This window comes from Xiphophorus maculatus, chromosome 1, assembly GCF_002775205.1.
Source record: "Xiphophorus maculatus strain JP 163 A chromosome 1, X_maculatus-5.0-male, whole genome shotgun sequence".
Taxonomy (NCBI): Eukaryota; Metazoa; Chordata; class Actinopteri; order Cyprinodontiformes; family Poeciliidae; genus Xiphophorus; species Xiphophorus maculatus.
In genome coordinates, this window is record NC_036443.1 from 6,470,570 (window position 1) to 6,487,909 (window position 17,340).

General features: G+C 38.6%; 2 protein-coding genes across 5 annotated transcripts in view; both read right to left on the reverse strand.

Moving 5' to 3' along the window:
• prkcz (protein kinase C zeta) overlaps window positions 1–7,584 on the reverse strand; it is a 106,480-nt gene extending 98,896 nt beyond the window's left edge. For 3 of the 4 annotated variants that reach the window (XM_023348355.1, XM_023348340.1, XM_014473697.2), the window contains exon 1: window positions 7,080–7,584. In XM_023348355.1, coding sequence (XP_023204123.1) covers window positions 7,080–7,156 — 77 coding nt within the window. In that variant the 5' untranslated portion in view covers window positions 7,157–7,584. The remainder of the gene's footprint in view (window positions 1–7,079) is intronic. The other variant, XM_023348413.1, reaches the window with a different exon arrangement.
• Window positions 7,585–7,660: 76 nt separating this feature from the next.
• tnfrsf14 (TNF receptor superfamily member 14) lies at window positions 7,661–12,817 on the reverse strand. The gene is made up of 6 exons (XM_014473696.2): window positions 12,661–12,817; window positions 12,469–12,558; window positions 10,092–10,217; window positions 9,840–9,998; window positions 9,673–9,757; window positions 7,661–8,367 (listed from the first exon to the last, which is right to left on the reverse strand). Exons 1-6 carry the CDS (start codon window positions 12,683–12,685, stop codon window positions 8,193–8,195), a joined length of 660 nt encoding a protein of 219 aa, XP_014329182.2. The 5' UTR covers window positions 12,686–12,817; the 3' UTR covers window positions 7,661–8,192.
• Between the last annotated feature and the right edge of the window lie 4,523 nt (window positions 12,818–17,340).

Genomic DNA, 17,340 nt, shown 5'->3' on the forward strand with positions numbered 1-17,340 from the left:
CCACACAGGCCTGCCATGCAGAATATGAATGTGTTTCATGTTTATGTCCATCTACAGGACAACAAGGGACTGGAAGTTCCAGTCCTTCAACAGTAAGGGTTTTTGGGGGGGTTTAATGTTTAATAATTATATAACAACATTTAATTCTCCCTCTTTTTAAGGGAAGGTTAACCTTCACACAAACTTACTTTTTATTCAATGTTTATTTGATAGGGACAGATGAAGATAATCTGAATTTTATAACCACGGCTAATTCACAACAGTTGCAAAAATAAAAAGTTAAGATCAACAATAAATACAATAAAATGATCAGAAGTTCAGTTCAGTTATTAAAGTGAATGTAATTGGGGTTGCACATATATTGGAATCTTTACCTTTATCTCGCAATCTGAGGTAATTAAGATGACACACCCACAGCAGAGGGGAGCGTAGATAGATACAACGCCTGCGTAGCCTGAAGCCTGATAACACAGATCACTTCCTGCTCCATCAACAGTAACCAGGAAGCCTTTGGTCCAAGTCAGCACCCTAAGCCACAGCTGCTGAAATAAGACACTGTAGGTGAGATTTTAGGCTGAGCTCTCAACCAGACAGGCTCACAGGACACATGATGGCATTCTAATGAATTCCTTATGGAATCCCTAGGGGGGGGCCCTTTCTCCCTATAAGATGGAGAAAGGGTTGCTGTGCCTATCTCCGTCTTACCCTGGACAGATTGCCATTCCATCACAGGGCAACACCACCAAATAACCTAACAGTCTTGTTTTTGGACTGTGGGAGGAAGCTGGAGTACCTGGAGAGAAACCACGCATGCATGGCCTACTCCCCGGGGTGGGACTCAAACCTATAGAACCTTCCAGCTGCAAGGCAACAAAGCCACTGTGCATCCCAGTTTGTAATCAATGTAATTAATTCATATGACTATGAATTAGTCATATGAAAAACTTGTTTATATAATAAAATAAAAACAAGTTTTTTATTTTATTTAATTTAATTCCACTCAGTAATAATCCAGTTTCATCGAGTCAATGAGCTAGCTTTCCTCCTCAGCAAGCATGTGACTGCAGTGGAAACAACCAACTGTCCTTCAACAGGAAGCAACCTGCAGCTATTTAGCTTCACTGGATCCTTTAATGCAATGTATGCTAACGTGATTTAACCCATAGTTTTAAGTGACTGACAACATATTTTTCCCAATGAAGTCATTTCTAGAGTTTTGTAGTGAGGAACAGCACAGCTCAGATCCTGGATGATCAGCTATGGAGGCTCATCATGTCAGCACATAACGAACTCTGCATGTGAACAAGTACTTAGTTAAGGATACTTAGTAATACATAAGAACATGTTAGCTAAAAACAGCCCTTTTGTTAATGGTAAAAATAGACTTGCATATAAGAAGAAGAAGCTGTTTAACACACATTACCAGACAGCTAAGCTAACTTTGGTTATTCTAAACAACTTGAGAGATCCAAATTTTTGGGGGATTTGCTTGAAAAATGCAGCGCACATACTCTACAGATATCATAGGTGCCAAAACACTGACTGTAGACTTCTAAGCAGACACTTCGGTCCACAGGCTGCATATAATGTAAAAGCTATTTAAGGATCAGCAAACGTGTAGCTTATTCCAAGTACACATACCTTATATTTTCATTACCTGATTAATTTTTTCTTTTTACTTGATCATTTTTATGTTCTGATTTTATGGACTGGCGCTATATTCCTTTGTTATTTAAAGGATTGTTTTTAACATGATTTCCTGGGTCGCTGTTTGTTGCCTTGCTACTTGCTACTTGTGTGCTAGCCACTGAAGCAGAGTATCAGTCAAGCAGACAGTAAGCATCTCGTCAGATTCATAACTTCATCCATGTTTTCTACTCACAAGCTCCCTAAGTCAATGTTAGCCTAATGTGTGACAAATACACACTGTTCTAGTTTTTGCAGCAATATTCTCTGTAGAAAACAGTAAATTCTAGGAAAACTTCACGCAGAGAGAATAATCCAGGAAGTGGAACAATGTGGCTAATACTCTGGCCAAGATGAGATTCATCTGGACATGAGTCACAAAGGAAGGGGTCAGTGTGTTCAGCATGAATCAAAAAGGAGGATTATAGGAAACCGATGGAATTAACTTCAGCATTATTGGGCGACATCACCTACAGCCCCTACACACACACCAACGCACGCGCCCACACACACACACACACCCCTACGCACGCACACAGCCTTGTGCTTCTATACAAACTGTGGACTTTATATTGACCTCTATTCATTTTAGTAACCGTATTTATGCCTAATCCAGGCATTTTCTATAACCCTCACCATTACTAGTCTATCCCTAACCCTACACTTAATCAAAACGTTATTCACATTATACCTCTAAACCTCACTAGTAGAACTGCAAAAGAAGAGAGGACCGGGGAAAAGGTCACTTTCCACAAATGACCACCCTTTAGTTGGAAAATACTGTGAAAGTGGTCTTCTAGTAGTATATACAACTATACACACACACAGGTCTGATCAGCTGAGTTATGACTGAATTTACTATAAGTATGCATTAGCTGCTACTTTAAAGGCAGAAACTGCTGGACGTTTCTGGGAACATGTCCACTGAGTAACACAAACATTCCAGGCTGCACCATCAGGTGGAGATTATGTCTGAATCACAAACACAACAGCATTTTTAAATAAAGAACATTCTGCGGAGGTCTTAAAGTCCTCTTTACGCAGACGTCCTCCATGCCAGTGATTCACAAACTTTCCAGCTTCTGACCCACAAAATAAAGATGTAAGAGGTCCATGAGCCCGACTCTGGGTGTGGCATTCAAGAGTTTTTACTGAAAAACCGTACAATGGCAACACAACAGCAAATATACCATAGTGTTGCTTTTATTTGTTCAACTTTTTCTTTTGCACCATTTACAAGGTACATACAAGTTGTGTTGCTGTTAAACACACAATTTTACAGAAGAAACTGACAAAGCAAACATTAATAAAACATAAGCTACATATCGAACAGTACGACGCAGTTATTTAAAACTGTTGAAGAACATGCAATATTTGGAAACATGTAACCTGATAAAAACTTATCCATGCACATGTACTATGCTGGGACAAACCAAATCCCCCCCAATCCCCTTTTGGGGATGAATAAAGTATCTTATATTATATTAATATCTGATTGACTTATTAATCAGAATTCTTGTATAAAAACACAAAAAGCAAACAAGTCCGTAGACTCTTTGCCCCAATCTTTTTTGATTGTCGTTCAAATTGAGGATTGTTCCCACACCATGACATTAATCAGTCCACCAGCTCTCTGTACTGAGCCTCTTGCCCATCTCTGAAACAGACAGCAACTGCAGAGTTATCTGAGTATTTCTGTAAATGACAGAAGTCGGACTTGTGCTGGAAGTCTGAAGTGCACAGAGTGAAAAGGAATGGTGAGAGTACCGCGCCCTGTGGGGCTCCTCTGCAACTGACAATTAAAGGCAACAGTTACTTGATTGTGCTATAAAATTTTTCCACGTAGTTGAAAAATACAATTATACTGTCCCTTTAAGATAAATGTCAGAGTAAGCAGCACCAAAATGATCAGAATCACAAAACAGTCATTTCCTATGATTCTGAGTCTTTAGACCTAAACCTGATTTAGATCTAAAGACTCAGCCAGCCTCATCAGTGTGATTAATGATGTTTACATCAATAGTTTAACGATACTGGAATTAAGAGTGCACACATTGCAATTTTCTGGCCAATCACCAATTTCTTTTAAAAAGTGGCTGATTTTCAGACCTTTCGCACGTAGATAAAATCGGAAGATAAGATTGGTTTTACATCTATCGGCCAATCTCCCGATATGAAGGAAATCCGGGCTGATCTATCGGTTCGCCCATAATTTGAAAGGAATAAGTATACTAACATTTAATAGTATAACTTAAGGTATTATATGAAAAAGTGAATTAGATTTAATCACCGTCATATTTTTTTCAAAACTCAGTATCCTGGATTTTTCCAACTTTATGTCACAACTTCTTTAAAGTGATTTTTAAATGTTTAAATGGACTTGCACCTAAACCGTTAAGCGATTGTATACAGAAATTGCAGTAGATCAACCAGAGCGACTTTACATGGCAACTTCACCGTTCCCCTCCCGTAGAACCACTTTTGCCTGAAGAACTCTCACCGTGAGAGGATCCGAAGTTTGGAACGCACTCCCTGTCGATTTAAAATCTTTAACCAGTTTCAGTATGTTCAAAAAAAAACAAACAAAACTCTGGCTATATCAAAAACAGAAATGTAACCATATTTAAATGTTTCTTTTTTACGGCCACATTTTTACATTTTCTTGCTTTATATTTATGATTTTGCATATGTTGTCAACACCATGTTTTATTATTTTAAATTTCTAATACAATTTGACTTCTTAATAGTTTTTAGATATATTGTTCAGAAAAGCCCATCCAGGGACAAGAGCTGCAAATTAGCTCGCGCTATAAGCACCATGATACAAGCATGGAATTGCTGTTTTATTCAGTTTGCCAATGTTAATGTGCGTCTGTCCCTATCAAATAAACCTAATTGAGTTTAACGGAATTATGCAGGCACATTTAGACCAGCGGTGATCGATAGTGCCAAAAAATGATATCGCAATATATATTTTTTAAAAACCTCAATATCACAGATGATATTCCGCATTTTCTTGTTTCTTCTTTACTTTGATTTGGCCAGACAAAGTCACTAGAGTTAAAGAATATATTCATATACAAACGCAAAATCACACAATATGCTTAGTGCATCAAAGAAAATACAAAACAAATAAATAAAAATGTATACTAACTTTGGCCAACAAACAACAATCTGAAATCGGTTCAGTGTAAATAAAAATAATTAAATCCGCAACTGAAGCAGACTGCTGTAGTTCAACAGAACATCAGTTCTACATGATGTTAGAAAGAGTTTCTCCCTCGCGTTTTTTTAAGAACTCAAACGTTACATGCAAAACTAAGGATCTTGTTTTAATATAAAAGGCAATCTTTCTTTTTAAAAAGGCTCAACAATTTAAAAAAAAGAAACATGTTAAACAACAAAACCCAAGCTTTGCAAAAGCTTGAGCTCACTTCTTAATGATCTGGAACTTTGCGCATTTTTTATTTCTACCACTCGTCACAAACATCTAACGAGAGGTCAATGTTTGGGCGTTTAGCTTTCTAACCAACTGCACTGTAGGCAGATATGTAGATGTGACAGGGATGTGATGAGGACGAGTTGTTGAAGTTCGAACCTCGAAGCAGAGGGACTTCAGGAATACAGTGACTGTCTTCTAAGAACAGAAAAAAACGAGTTTCTTTTACAACAGGTTTTTAAGAAAGCAGGTTGTTAAGTGTCAAACAGTACACACACACACTGGTCCATAGGGAGACACGCTGGTGGGACCTCAGGTGTGTTTTCTTCATTAAGACTTTTGCATCCTGAACAACAATAAGCAGCACTCCATTCTTACACAGACACAAGAGTCACTCTGGTAGACCAAAATCAGAATCCAAGAGAACAGAGCCCCTCCGAGACTGATCGGTTTCACTCCCTTTAATAACATTTACAGAGTGCTTTCATTCACATGAATGAAAGCAGGTAGATGCTTACATGAAGATGCTTTATCGGCATCTACCTGCTGCATAAAGCAGAAGATTTATCTACTAGTGTTTATTATGGTACGAGAATTGAATATAATGACATGAGCCTATCTCCAATGTCATTCCTTGTTCCTGTTCAGGGGAAGAGAGTTTGGAGATGGAATTTGTGATTTACAAGAAGATGAGGGGAATTCATGAGTAAATAAACCAGGTTGTCAGCTTGTGTTTTCAGGCAACTTGTGTTCCAAAGATCTACTGATGTGATACTAGAGCACTTGACACTGAGTGACGTCCATCCATACCTGGAAATAATTTAGAGCCGAGTTTTCAGGAATTACTGTCAGCAAAAACAATGGAAGATAACTGTATTTTTATTTAAAGGTAGACTACTACTGCCTGTCCCTGTTTCTAGAGGAGAAAACATGTATTTCAGTAACAGAAAGAATAAGAGAACAAGTCATTCATCGAAAGATTATTTGTTTGAATGTTGCCTGGAATAACTACAATAAAGAATAATGTTTTGGAGTGGCCCATTCAGAGTACTGACTTAAATTTGATACAGAATCTGTAGTAAAAAAAAGTTTTTTTTCTTAGAGATCAATAAAGAATTTTTGAATTTAGGAGTATTTTTGAATTGGAGGAAGCTAAAGATTAGGGTCATGGCCAGGAGCAAACTCTCCCTAAAGATCAGCGGTAATTAAAAAAAAAAAAAAAGATGTGGAACCATGCAAAACCGTCAGCAATTGTGTTGCATTGATCTCATGCTAGTAAAGAGAGGTTTTTTGGTTATTGAGAAGGGGTATGAATAGATGTTGACATGCCTTTTTTATGTAAATAAACAATGACATGTCCTGTACATTGTCTCATCTTTAGGAAGTTTCCATGGGTCACTTTCTACCAGAAGCAATCTTCTTGACTGAATTAAAAAATAACTTTGAGTCTAAAGGTGTGTTCACCTTTATGCTTTATGTATGCCTCAACTGCATGAGAAGAAACTTCTGGGCCCTCTTCCATCAGCCAAAATGAACACCGATGCAGGAGAACATTTCTTTGCCTCGTGTTGAACATTTTCTGATTATAAAATTGCGTCACACTCAACTTCATCCGATCTTCATGGTTTAAACCAAAAAAGCCTTGGCATAATGGTCCGTGAACACGCCGCAGGAAAACAAATACACCTCAGTTATTACCTTCTGGTGTGACATTCTAAATAAAGAATTGCGAGTTTCGGACATTTGTGCAACCGTTCTCCAAGCTGGAACTAGTTTTCCTCCGTACAGCTGAGAGTCTCGTCCGTAAGGTGTGCGGCGGAAGCACTCTGAGCGCGAGCCAAGATGACGAGGGTACAGTTTGACCCACAACACAATCTCGCCGTTTCCCCTCGTCACCTCGGCTCGGGTAAATAATGGCAGCTTTCCGGGGTGCATCCCACGGAGAATCACTCACCCACGGTAGTGAGCTTTAACTTTCACCCACTCGGAGTTCAGGTCCATGATGGATCCGTTTGACGCCAACATATGCATCGTTAAGAGTTTTGGTTCAAACTCCCAAGCAGCCCAAGGTTCGCTGGACACGTCCAAACTTTGCTGTCCCGAACTTCTTCTTGTCACTTCAGAATACAAGGTTTTACATACCGAGGCTGGAGGTGACGCTATGTCTGAATTAACCTACTAAAGCTACTTTAAAGTTTTCTGTTGTTTCAGAATCATTAAGGCTTCGATGACGGAGTTTTTAGTCAAAGGAACTTAAGTAGCGTTGTTATTTCCGGAATTGATTTTCAAAATAGGACTAATGCTAATTATTGTCTGTTAATATATACGGCGGGGATATGGTAGCACTTTTATTTTGGAAGCAAACCTTCTCTGCAGTTTAAACAATGTCTGACGTAGCTTGACAGAACGTCTTCTCTCTCACTATGGTTACGGTAATCCAAATTCACCTGTCCCGCTGTTCCTGTCCACGGCTGCCACAGCAACAAGTCTAACACTAGCGACGCGGAAACAGAGACTGGCAATACTTTTGTTGAATAACTTTAATAAACTGTTTATTGTAACTTCTTGTCAAAGTATTCTCCCTGATTTTCCTCTTTCGTAGCAATATAAACGGGACTTATTCAGCAGACGTGAAATAATGATATACTACAGAGTCATTTTTTTTTAAAGTTTTTGAAGTGTTACAGTGAAATACTTTATTTTATTGGTGCGATGTTGCAAAAATATTTAGGGATATGCTTAAAAAACATATTTCATCGTTGACGTTCACAAATATAAAGTCACGAGGCGCCATCTGGTGGAGAATCAGCAGTGGAAGAAAAATTGCTGTACAGTACTGAACAACTAGAGTTTTTTTTGTCCTTATTCAAATTCAAAGAGTGAACGAACTTCTACTACATAACAATAATACTGAAAAAAGTGCAGTTTTTTTAGATATTAAAAACGTTAGCTATGGCTAAATGTAACATTTCATGTTAAATCCTGCTGAAATGCAACATCTGCTGGTAAAACGTTAAAAAGCTAAGCTAAACTTTAGCCAGTTGGTTAAAGCTTTAAGTTATCAAACTTAAAGCAAACACTTATTCACATCACCACAAAGCACTCTGGAAAGCACTAAGCACAGTATTAAGAAGCAAACAAATGGCAGCGACAGAAAATATCTGTGTCTTGATGATCCACTGCTGCAGACGACATCGGCCGTGAAGCTTCCGTCTTGGACCGGGGTTTGGTTTTCAGAGCATCTGTTTGAGAAAAAAAAGAAAAACATTTTAGCCTTCTACTACCAAATTTGCACACATTTGTTCTGCCTTTAATGAACTGTCTCTCTTTAGAGTAAACGGCCATGTTTTACCATTGTTTGATTTAAGTCGGTGTTGCTCGATTCCGGTCCCCAGGGAAGACGGCCTTACATACTTTAGATGTCTCTGTTCCAGAACGCCTGATTCAAATTACTACATGATCTCCTCTGCATGCAATGTGCTACACCCACAAGTCAGGTGTGTGGCAGAAGTGAAACACCTAAAACATGCAGGGCAGTGGACCCTGACGACTGGAACGGAGAGACTCTAAATCAGTGGTGAACAAAGTCGGTCCTCGAGGGCCGGCATTCTGCATGTTTTAGCCTGGAGAGAGAATAAAACTCCCCAGTTTAACGCTCCTGGGTCGAATGATGGCTCATCAGAAGGCCTAAGAAGAACATTGACATGCTGAGGAAGTTGTTACTACCACCAGGGAGAGAACTGAAACATGCAGGATGCCGGTCCACTTTGGGCACCACTGCTCTAAATGAAGCTACATTTTTTTCCGCCCGACATTATGACCTGTACTTGTATAACGGGGTGCTATGCAAGGACAGCAATTGGCACCTGCACTTGTAAAGCACTTTATCGAGTGCAGAGTCATGCTTCCCACTACATTCAGTCGTTCATATGATGATGGGCAAGCAGCGGTCTGTCACCGGCAGACACCACGACTGAGACAAACAAAGCCGGGGTCCTAACTGGCCACCCACCGGTAACGGGATAAACTCCTACCTCCTGAGCCACCGGTGCCCACGCTATTCCCATTATTCTTACATGGAAAAAAAGAAAACTAATTTAAACTCAATTTCATCCGTCTGCAGCTGATGGCAGTAGAAGAAAAGTCTTGCTGGAAGAGAATTCTGATGTAGATAAAATATAATGAGGAGATTTTTCAACATTGATATTTCAGTTTATTCCTCACGTTAAACACCTGTCAGACTCCTGAAGTTCCTCTGCAGCTATTAAATCTGTCTGAGCGTCATCATTGCTTATTGTGTTGAAGTCCTGCAGTGCAAAATGGCCTTATGGCACTTCTGTCTTCGCCTTAAGTCATGCCACACTGGTTCCACGACCATGTAGTTCAAAGTGGACACGCGTTTATGACTACATTGCGGGGTCGATCAGGGTTATAACAATGGTTAGTCTGTTTTAACCCTCCATTCTAAGTCGGGACGTTTCAGTTCATTTTGAGGAACGAGAGCCATGTGGAATGAAAGGATGAGCTGAAAGGTCCTGCTATCTTACTTTGTCCACAGAGTGCAGTTCACCCCATCTGTGGAAAAGGATCCTTGCTGACAAGCTTCACACACTGCATCATGTCTGCTGGTTCCTGTTAAAACACAAACAGTTTAACACAGAAACACACCGACATTTACAAATGCTTTTAAATCCACGAATGAATTCAGACTCACCAGGTTGTTTTATTCTCTCTCCAGGCTTACAGACTGAATGTTTCTCTGCTGTGCTGCATCCTGTGCTATCTGTTAAGCTTTTGCAGAAAAACCCACTTAGAACATCGCAAACCGCATCTGATGTTGATTTACAGTCCTGCTTCGCAAAGAGACCAAGCACTAGAAAACAAAAGCACTTGTTATGATTATGTAAAACGTTATCGAACGTCCTGTTTTTTCAGTTTCCCCGGACACCCTTCCACCTGACTGCACCTGGGTCACAGGTGGAGCAGGAGAAACACCTCTTCAGTCCATTTTCTTGGTTCATGTAGGTTCCCGTCGCACAGGGGACGCAGCGTGTTCCTGACTCAGCCGTGCAGTCCCTGCCCACCACGGTTCCTGCAAGAATACAGCAGGATCATTATTTCACTAGAAGTAGATCTTCATCAGCTCAGGTACAACATTGGCATGTAATCCATCATGTAGCGTTGAGACGTGAGGAGACTGCTATGCGTCCACGTCCTGTTAGCAGCGCAGCGGCGGTACTCTGGAAATGCTCTCAAAAAGGCCCCTTTATGCTGATAATAGGACACTGTAATAGTTCTAAATACCTTCCCACGGACACATCATTACAGGCTTTTATGTCTCATAATAAGAACTTACTTGAAGTTTATGTATGCAGCTGTTTCTTCTCCAGTGTTGGAAACTACTTTGCTATCAATCTTAAAGCATTAAGCTGACGATCCAGGCAATCTTTAGGGGTTTTGAAGATACCTATTCATTTCTATAGCTTTATAGCTATAACATACATAGCTAAGATTATAGTTAAGATTCCAAATAGAGTTAAAAAGAGACTGTTGTTTGAAATGGGGTCATACAGAGAACCTGTCCTAGCGCTAGTCAACATATTTCCTGCAGCAGACAACAGTTTAACATCTCTTGGGAAGTCAGCTATTGATTTTGTCTGAGAAAATATTGTGGATGATTTTATTATTTATGAGGGTCAAAGAGGACAAAAAGGACATTCTTGTAGTGCTGCTGCTTTGCTTGTTGTGTCTCTTTTTATGGCCTGCTAATCAGTTGTGGTGCTTCAAATTTCTTTAAATGGGTTTTTCTTCCTTCCACTGTGTGGATCCTAAGCAGAGGGGGTAGTAATTACTTACTTTAACTCAGTTAATTGAGTAACTTTTTGAAAAATATTTTCTTCTAAGTAGTTTTGCTGCGCTGCATTTTTTGCTTTCACTTCAGTAGTACTCTATCTGCTCTGTGTAATGTCACTGAATGAAGAACAAACAGGTTTTAAGCAAAACCTTAACAGATACAGACTCACAGTTACAGTTTGTCAAAATGAGAATATTTATTTTACTACAAGCTTTGTTGTTCCGATCTTCATATCTGTCTGAATCTGATGAGACTTTTGAATGTGATAAAGATACAGTAACCTATATATTGTCGGTGGTTATATTTATAAAATAATAATTTGGAAAAGGTTTTTTTTCTGGTATGATTTCTTGTTTTGTATGTTTTCATTTTTTAAAGACTGAAACCATATTTTGGCCTTTAAAATACTCATTTTTTCATATAATGTTATATTGTTTGTCCGCCTGACATAATTTAAAAATATGAAATTGTTTTAACATTTTAAAACAATTTATCCTCAAATAATTAAATTTGGGAATGTAAGTAAACATCTACTTACATCCCCAACTAGCCTTTATACCAAATACTTTTTTTTTTTACTCTTGTCATTCCATGGATACTTATTAGTTATGTAAAAATATATAGAAGTAGTAAATTCAATATTGGGTGGGCTACACCTCTTATCTTATGGTATAAAGCACATGTGTCAAATGTGGGCCAAATCTGCACCCGTGGGCTAAATCTGGCCCGCCACAGCTTTTTATGTGGCCCTCCAAATTCCAGACTAAACGGTAAGCGTGATTAAATATTATGTTATCAATCAAATCAATGCAGCGTTTATCTGTTTACTGCCAAATTATATCAACCAGTCCCTCCAGTTTCTTGAGAATTGTCATGGAAATTCACGATCATTTGTGAATTTTTGCGCTAAAACATTATTGGGAGTTTATAGCAGATTTTTCTCCAAAATTGTCAAAAAACGTCCTTGCTTGTACTAAGCAGCTGCCTCAGTTTTAATTGACGTCAGATTATAGTTCATGATCTATACAGCCAGTAATAAAAAGTTGCATTTACCGTCATAAATAAGTGCAAGTATTTCCAAATTAGCACCACAAACACTTAAGATTTTTATTTGCAAACAACACAAAGAAAAGTTTCACAAAATCTTACTTTTTAAGGATTCGTTGATATTTTTTAACAGTTTGTGAACAGATTTCATCAATACATTCTGGCACAACCGGCCCTTTAAGATCATTCATGACCTTGATGAGTCATGAATGCTCATTTTGGCCCAAAACCAAACTGAGTTTGACACCCCTGGTATAAAGCACCGCATGTTTTAAAACGCGGACGTTGTTTTTATTTCGAACGTCTCCTCCCTGTCGCATCAACAATGGCGCCCAGTACAGTTTGCCAAGGCGACGTTCAATGAGGGCTTTGTTCAACCACACAAAATGGCTGCCAGGTTTCGGTTTTCCTTTTGTTTCTGTTGTGTTCGTTGCTCTCGTACCTTTTTGGCACATGGGGCAACATTGCCCGCCGCTCGCTGGGTATTCTGTGTGGTGGCAGGCTGATAGTGGGTCAAACACGGCAACACCCACTGCAAAAGAACGTCACACAGGGAAAGAACGGTTGCGTTGAGCGTCTTCTTCATCGTGAGATCCGTTCAAATGTCTTAATAGGACAATGAAGTCAGACTCACCTAACGCGACCAGCACGGAAAACATGTTACATCATGCACCGCTGATTTATATGTTTCTGATGAGATTTCTGGCGGTTCTCTATGATTTGGTTTTAGAAATTCGACACCAAACCAAACCGTTAAAACCTAGAGAAAAAAAAACCCCTAGTTGCCAGATTTGTCTGGAAAACCTACATTATAGTGTTCACTGTAAGCAGTTATTTGTGAAATGAGACAATATGTGGCCAGTTTTTTTATTATTTGATCCGCAAATGTTCCCTTTCCTTTTCCATCCTCGCATCTGTTTCCATCCCAGAAACAACAAAGTTTCGTTTAAAGTCTAAGATGAAGACCTTGATCCAAATGGAACATTTATCACATTATACGGCCATCCGAAAACAACCAATGAAAAATAACAATTCCTGAAAATATATAGAACAGTTCATTAAATGCCACGCAGCATGTGCCCATAAGGATCACAATGAAAGCAATTTTTAGAGTGTTTACTCATTTATATTATAGTGCAGCAATTACATTTAACTAACTGTAGAGAAACCAATCCGAATGAGCAGCATTATCTCCGAGTTGAGCTTGTCCGCCATCTTGACAGGTTTTGATCAGTGACGTGACAGTTTATGGTTTGAGATTTGGTTCTGAGTAAGCATCTTACTTACCACATCCACCCGTCTGCTTCCTGCCGGGGAGCACATTTCTTATTTTCTTTCTTCACTTTATTGCCAACCAAAAACAGGGCAGTTTATACAAACACTTGCAGTGTTGTATAGTAACGAAGTAAAAATACTTCACTACTTTACTTAAGTATATTTTGGAGTACTTCATACTTTCCTGGAGTATGAAAATTTTTGATGACTTTCACTTTTACTTCACTATATTTTCGAACTTAATTGCGTACTTTTACTCCGATACATGTTCAATGTGTGGTTTAGTTACTCGTTACAAAAAAGCGAGAGAGAGAAACAAAGTGTTTTGATCCACCTACTGATTAGCAAGTAGCAAGCAGGCTACCGAACAAAGTCCGTAGCCTGCTTGCCTGGGCTTGTTCATCACCACCAATAGGATACACCTTCTTCTTCTTCTTTTCTATTATGGCGGATCACAAGCAACTTTAAGGTGCATACCGCCACCTACTGTACATGAGTGTGTAGAAGCATTACTTCATATCTATTAAATTCTATTTTTTAATTTTGTATTCTTAAGATAAATAAACAATGCTTTCCTTAATTTGTGAATATCTGTTATGTTTCCTTCATTTCCTAATATACCTTTAAGATTCCATTCATGCCCCATATTTCTAACTATTCTCTTTAATTCTTCCCTTTCGAGTTCATTTGACTTACAGTTCATCAATATGTGTTCTACATTTTCTTTCTCTCCACATCTTTCACATTTATCATTATTTTTCCTCCCTATTGTATAAAGCATGTCATTTAAGTAGGTATGACCTACTCTTAATCTACTAATTATTATTTCTTCTCTTCTGTTTCTTTCATTAATGCTTCGAATTCGAACTGACTTTTGTACTTCATATAATCTTCTTCCTTTCTTATCTTCATTCCACATTTTTTGCCATTTCTTGATTTCTTTACTTTTAATTAGGATACACCTGTTTCACTTCTCCCATTAAACACAAAGCAAGTCTTGCAATCAGTAGCAGTCACATGGAAATTCTATCTTACAAAAACTCCCCGTCCAACTTGAAGAAACACATCGAGGTAACTTCTTATGAAATGGTTATAATCCTCCTGTTTCAGTAACTGTAGCTTGGTCACTAGACACTACTGTATTGTGAAACGTTGACCATAAATGAACTTTGTTTGGCATTGGTTCAGTTCCACACGTGGTGTATTTAGCTTAGGTCTAATGTTGACTGTAGCAGGCTACCTAGACTCCTCTGTTCAAGGGGGACAGAAGCCATAGCGATAGCAATTTAGACTAAATTTAACGAATATAGGAAAGGCATGCAAGTTCAAAACCAGGTTTACAGATGCCAATAAGCTGCATTTCCCTCCCAATTCTTTTTTTCTTTTGCATAATGACCAGTTGTGTGCACCACCTACTGACTGTAGCATTGACTGATTCACTGATTTGTGAAGTAGAGTAATCGTAACAGCTCTTTTTCTTCATGTTGGCCGCATTTTCTGTACTATTTATTTTTCTCATTTTCAGCACTGACCTTACTTGAAGGGAAAACTTAAGGCTTACAAAAACTTTGTATTTTCTGTCCTGGAGGGTTTACTAAGAAGCTGGTTCAGATGTAAAGCAGGTTAAGTTAACCTTGTGCTATAGGTAAAGCACCTAATTTTCTTAACTAAATGATGCCTGCAGGTATATCTATTAGCAGGTTTAATTTTGCCTGCACTTGGTTGGGTACATTATTTTAAGTGTATTTGACAAGTTTACCAAAATATAAAAAATGTCATTCAAACTGCATTTGCTTTGTTTTACTTTTTACTTGTACTTTTCATTACATTACTTGAGTACATCCATTTTTACAGTAATTTCCATACTTAAGTACAAGAAGTTTCAGATACTTTAAGACTTTTACTCAAGTAACATTTCAGTCAGTGACTTGGACTTTTACCAAAGTCATATTTTGGAGAGGTACTTGTACTTTTACTTGACTCTGAGATTTCAGTACTTTATACAACACTGAACACTTGAACCTTCAGGATGTGAGTGTGGTGGTTAAACATTATTATGCAAACGTAGAATCCAACATTTTCCATTCGCCATCACACACAGTGTACAGCAAGACAGGTGACCCAAACCAAGAGATTGGAAAATTACTGAAAGCTCTGGACGTTCAGCTGTGGTTGAGCAATTAATCGTTTGATTGTACACACATGCTTGAATTTTTTATTTATTTTTTTACTTCAATCTTTTAAGAACGTATGTTGTTGGTAGGCTTGTCTCTGCTTTTCATTATTATATGTTATCCTCATATATGTTTCCCTTCTTGGTCTCTGATGGCTCTCTGCACTGCAACCTGCTGTGTCATCAGCAGGATGTGGTTCTACCCCGTTACATGAGTGAAAAGCATAATTACACATTCAGAGCAGATAAACACACAGAACGACGACGTCAACTGAAGCGTTTCCCTTCTTACTTTTAAAAAGCCAAAAATGAGTATTTAAAGTTATTTCAAATGAATCATATTTGATCAAAAATTGTATTTATTGTCTATATTAGAGTAGAATAACTCAAAAATACATCCTTACTGTTATTCATAGCGTCAGTAGTAAAAAATTAAATGCTCTCTGTTGTGAGTTGAAAAACCAAACAAGGTGTTTTCCTGGTTAGTAATGGAAAAAATAAGAGCCCAAACAGCAACATGTCGTTTCTCCATCCGCCGTGTTCCTCGGCGCCTCTCAGGACAGTGAGGGCTGACTGCAAACGCTGCACTTTCTACTTCAAGTGGCCTGAAGGTGGCGGCTCCAGTGGCCGCTTCCCGTCCCTTAATTAATGGCCGGACATAGAAACTCTAGAACTTGTTGCCAAGGATCCGTGCCGTAAACAGACCTAGATAGGGAGTTGCAAAAATGCGCATCCGCGCCGACATTTGCTTAAGAAAAGAATGTAGAAAGAATGTTGAAAACGCAGATTGGTGCGGGAGGGGGATAAATGCTTATATGGCAACCCAGCGGTGACGTTGTAAAGACAAACCAGGGTGAGGCGGACAGGATATTTAAAGGGGCAGTATCATGTATGTTCTCGGAGCAAAGTGCTATCAAGTGACTATGTTACCTTCACTTTAGTGCTTCATTTGTGAATAAAACGATACCAGAACGCAAATAGAGTAAATAGAATAAATAGAATAGAATAGAACAGAATAGAATAGAATTACTTTATTCATCCCAGCAGGGAAATTATTTTGCAGTTACAGCAGCATAGAGACAAGACACACAACAACCACCACTGAGTAGCAATTGTAGACAAAATAAAAATAAAAATAAAATATAACATGCTGTCAATATAAAAGGCAGCTTAGAGCAGTCCTTGCAAAGATTAAAAAAAATGCAGATACAGTATGTATATGTAAATATATGTACAGCAAGTGTGCCACAGTGCAGTTGTGCGAAATTGGACTGATTAGTGCAGAGCAATGATTTAGCTTTATAATATATATATAAATATGAGACAACATTGAAAAGTAAACACAACACGCGTAGGCGCTCAAGTGTGAAAATACTCAACCAATTCATATTTCTACAATACTATGAAATGCTTTATGTGTCATTTATAAGTGTATTAAGTGCGTCTTACCTATCTGGTACCGCGAGCTGTGGAATGAGCGAGGAACCGAGGAGTGGAACCGAGGAATGGAACCGAGGAGTGGAACCGAGGAATGGAACCGAGGAATGGAACCGAGGAATGGAACCGAGCTGTCACTCAGCTACTGCGAGCAGGTGACGAAGCTGAAGTTGGTTTGACGATTCCTGCTTCCGATTCGGGGAAATGGCTAAAGGACGATTCCACCTAATTTGTCACTACCTTCCGCGTCTTTAATCTACTCTAGTTAAAAAACTACAACACATAGACACTTCAAACTTGGACTAGATCATTCTGCTCTGATAGCAGAATATTTAGAACTATGTTTGGGATGTGTCAAACCTTTTTCTGATTCGTGACACTTCAATAATAATAATAATCACAGAATAATCCAGTCCAAGTTTGACGTGT

Coding starts and splice junctions, on each gene's coding strand:
- tnfrsf14 (XM_014473696.2), bottom strand. CDS start 12,685: ATGTTTTCCGTGCTGGTCGCGTTAG. Junction 12,559..12,660: donor TTCCGTGCTGGTCGCGTTAG/GTGAGTCTGACT, acceptor GTTCTTTTGCAG/TGGGTGTTGCCGTGTTTGAC. Junction 8,368..9,672: donor AACTGCACTCTGTGGACAAA/GTAAGATAGCAG, acceptor TTTCTCAAACAG/ATGCTCTGAAAACCAAACCC.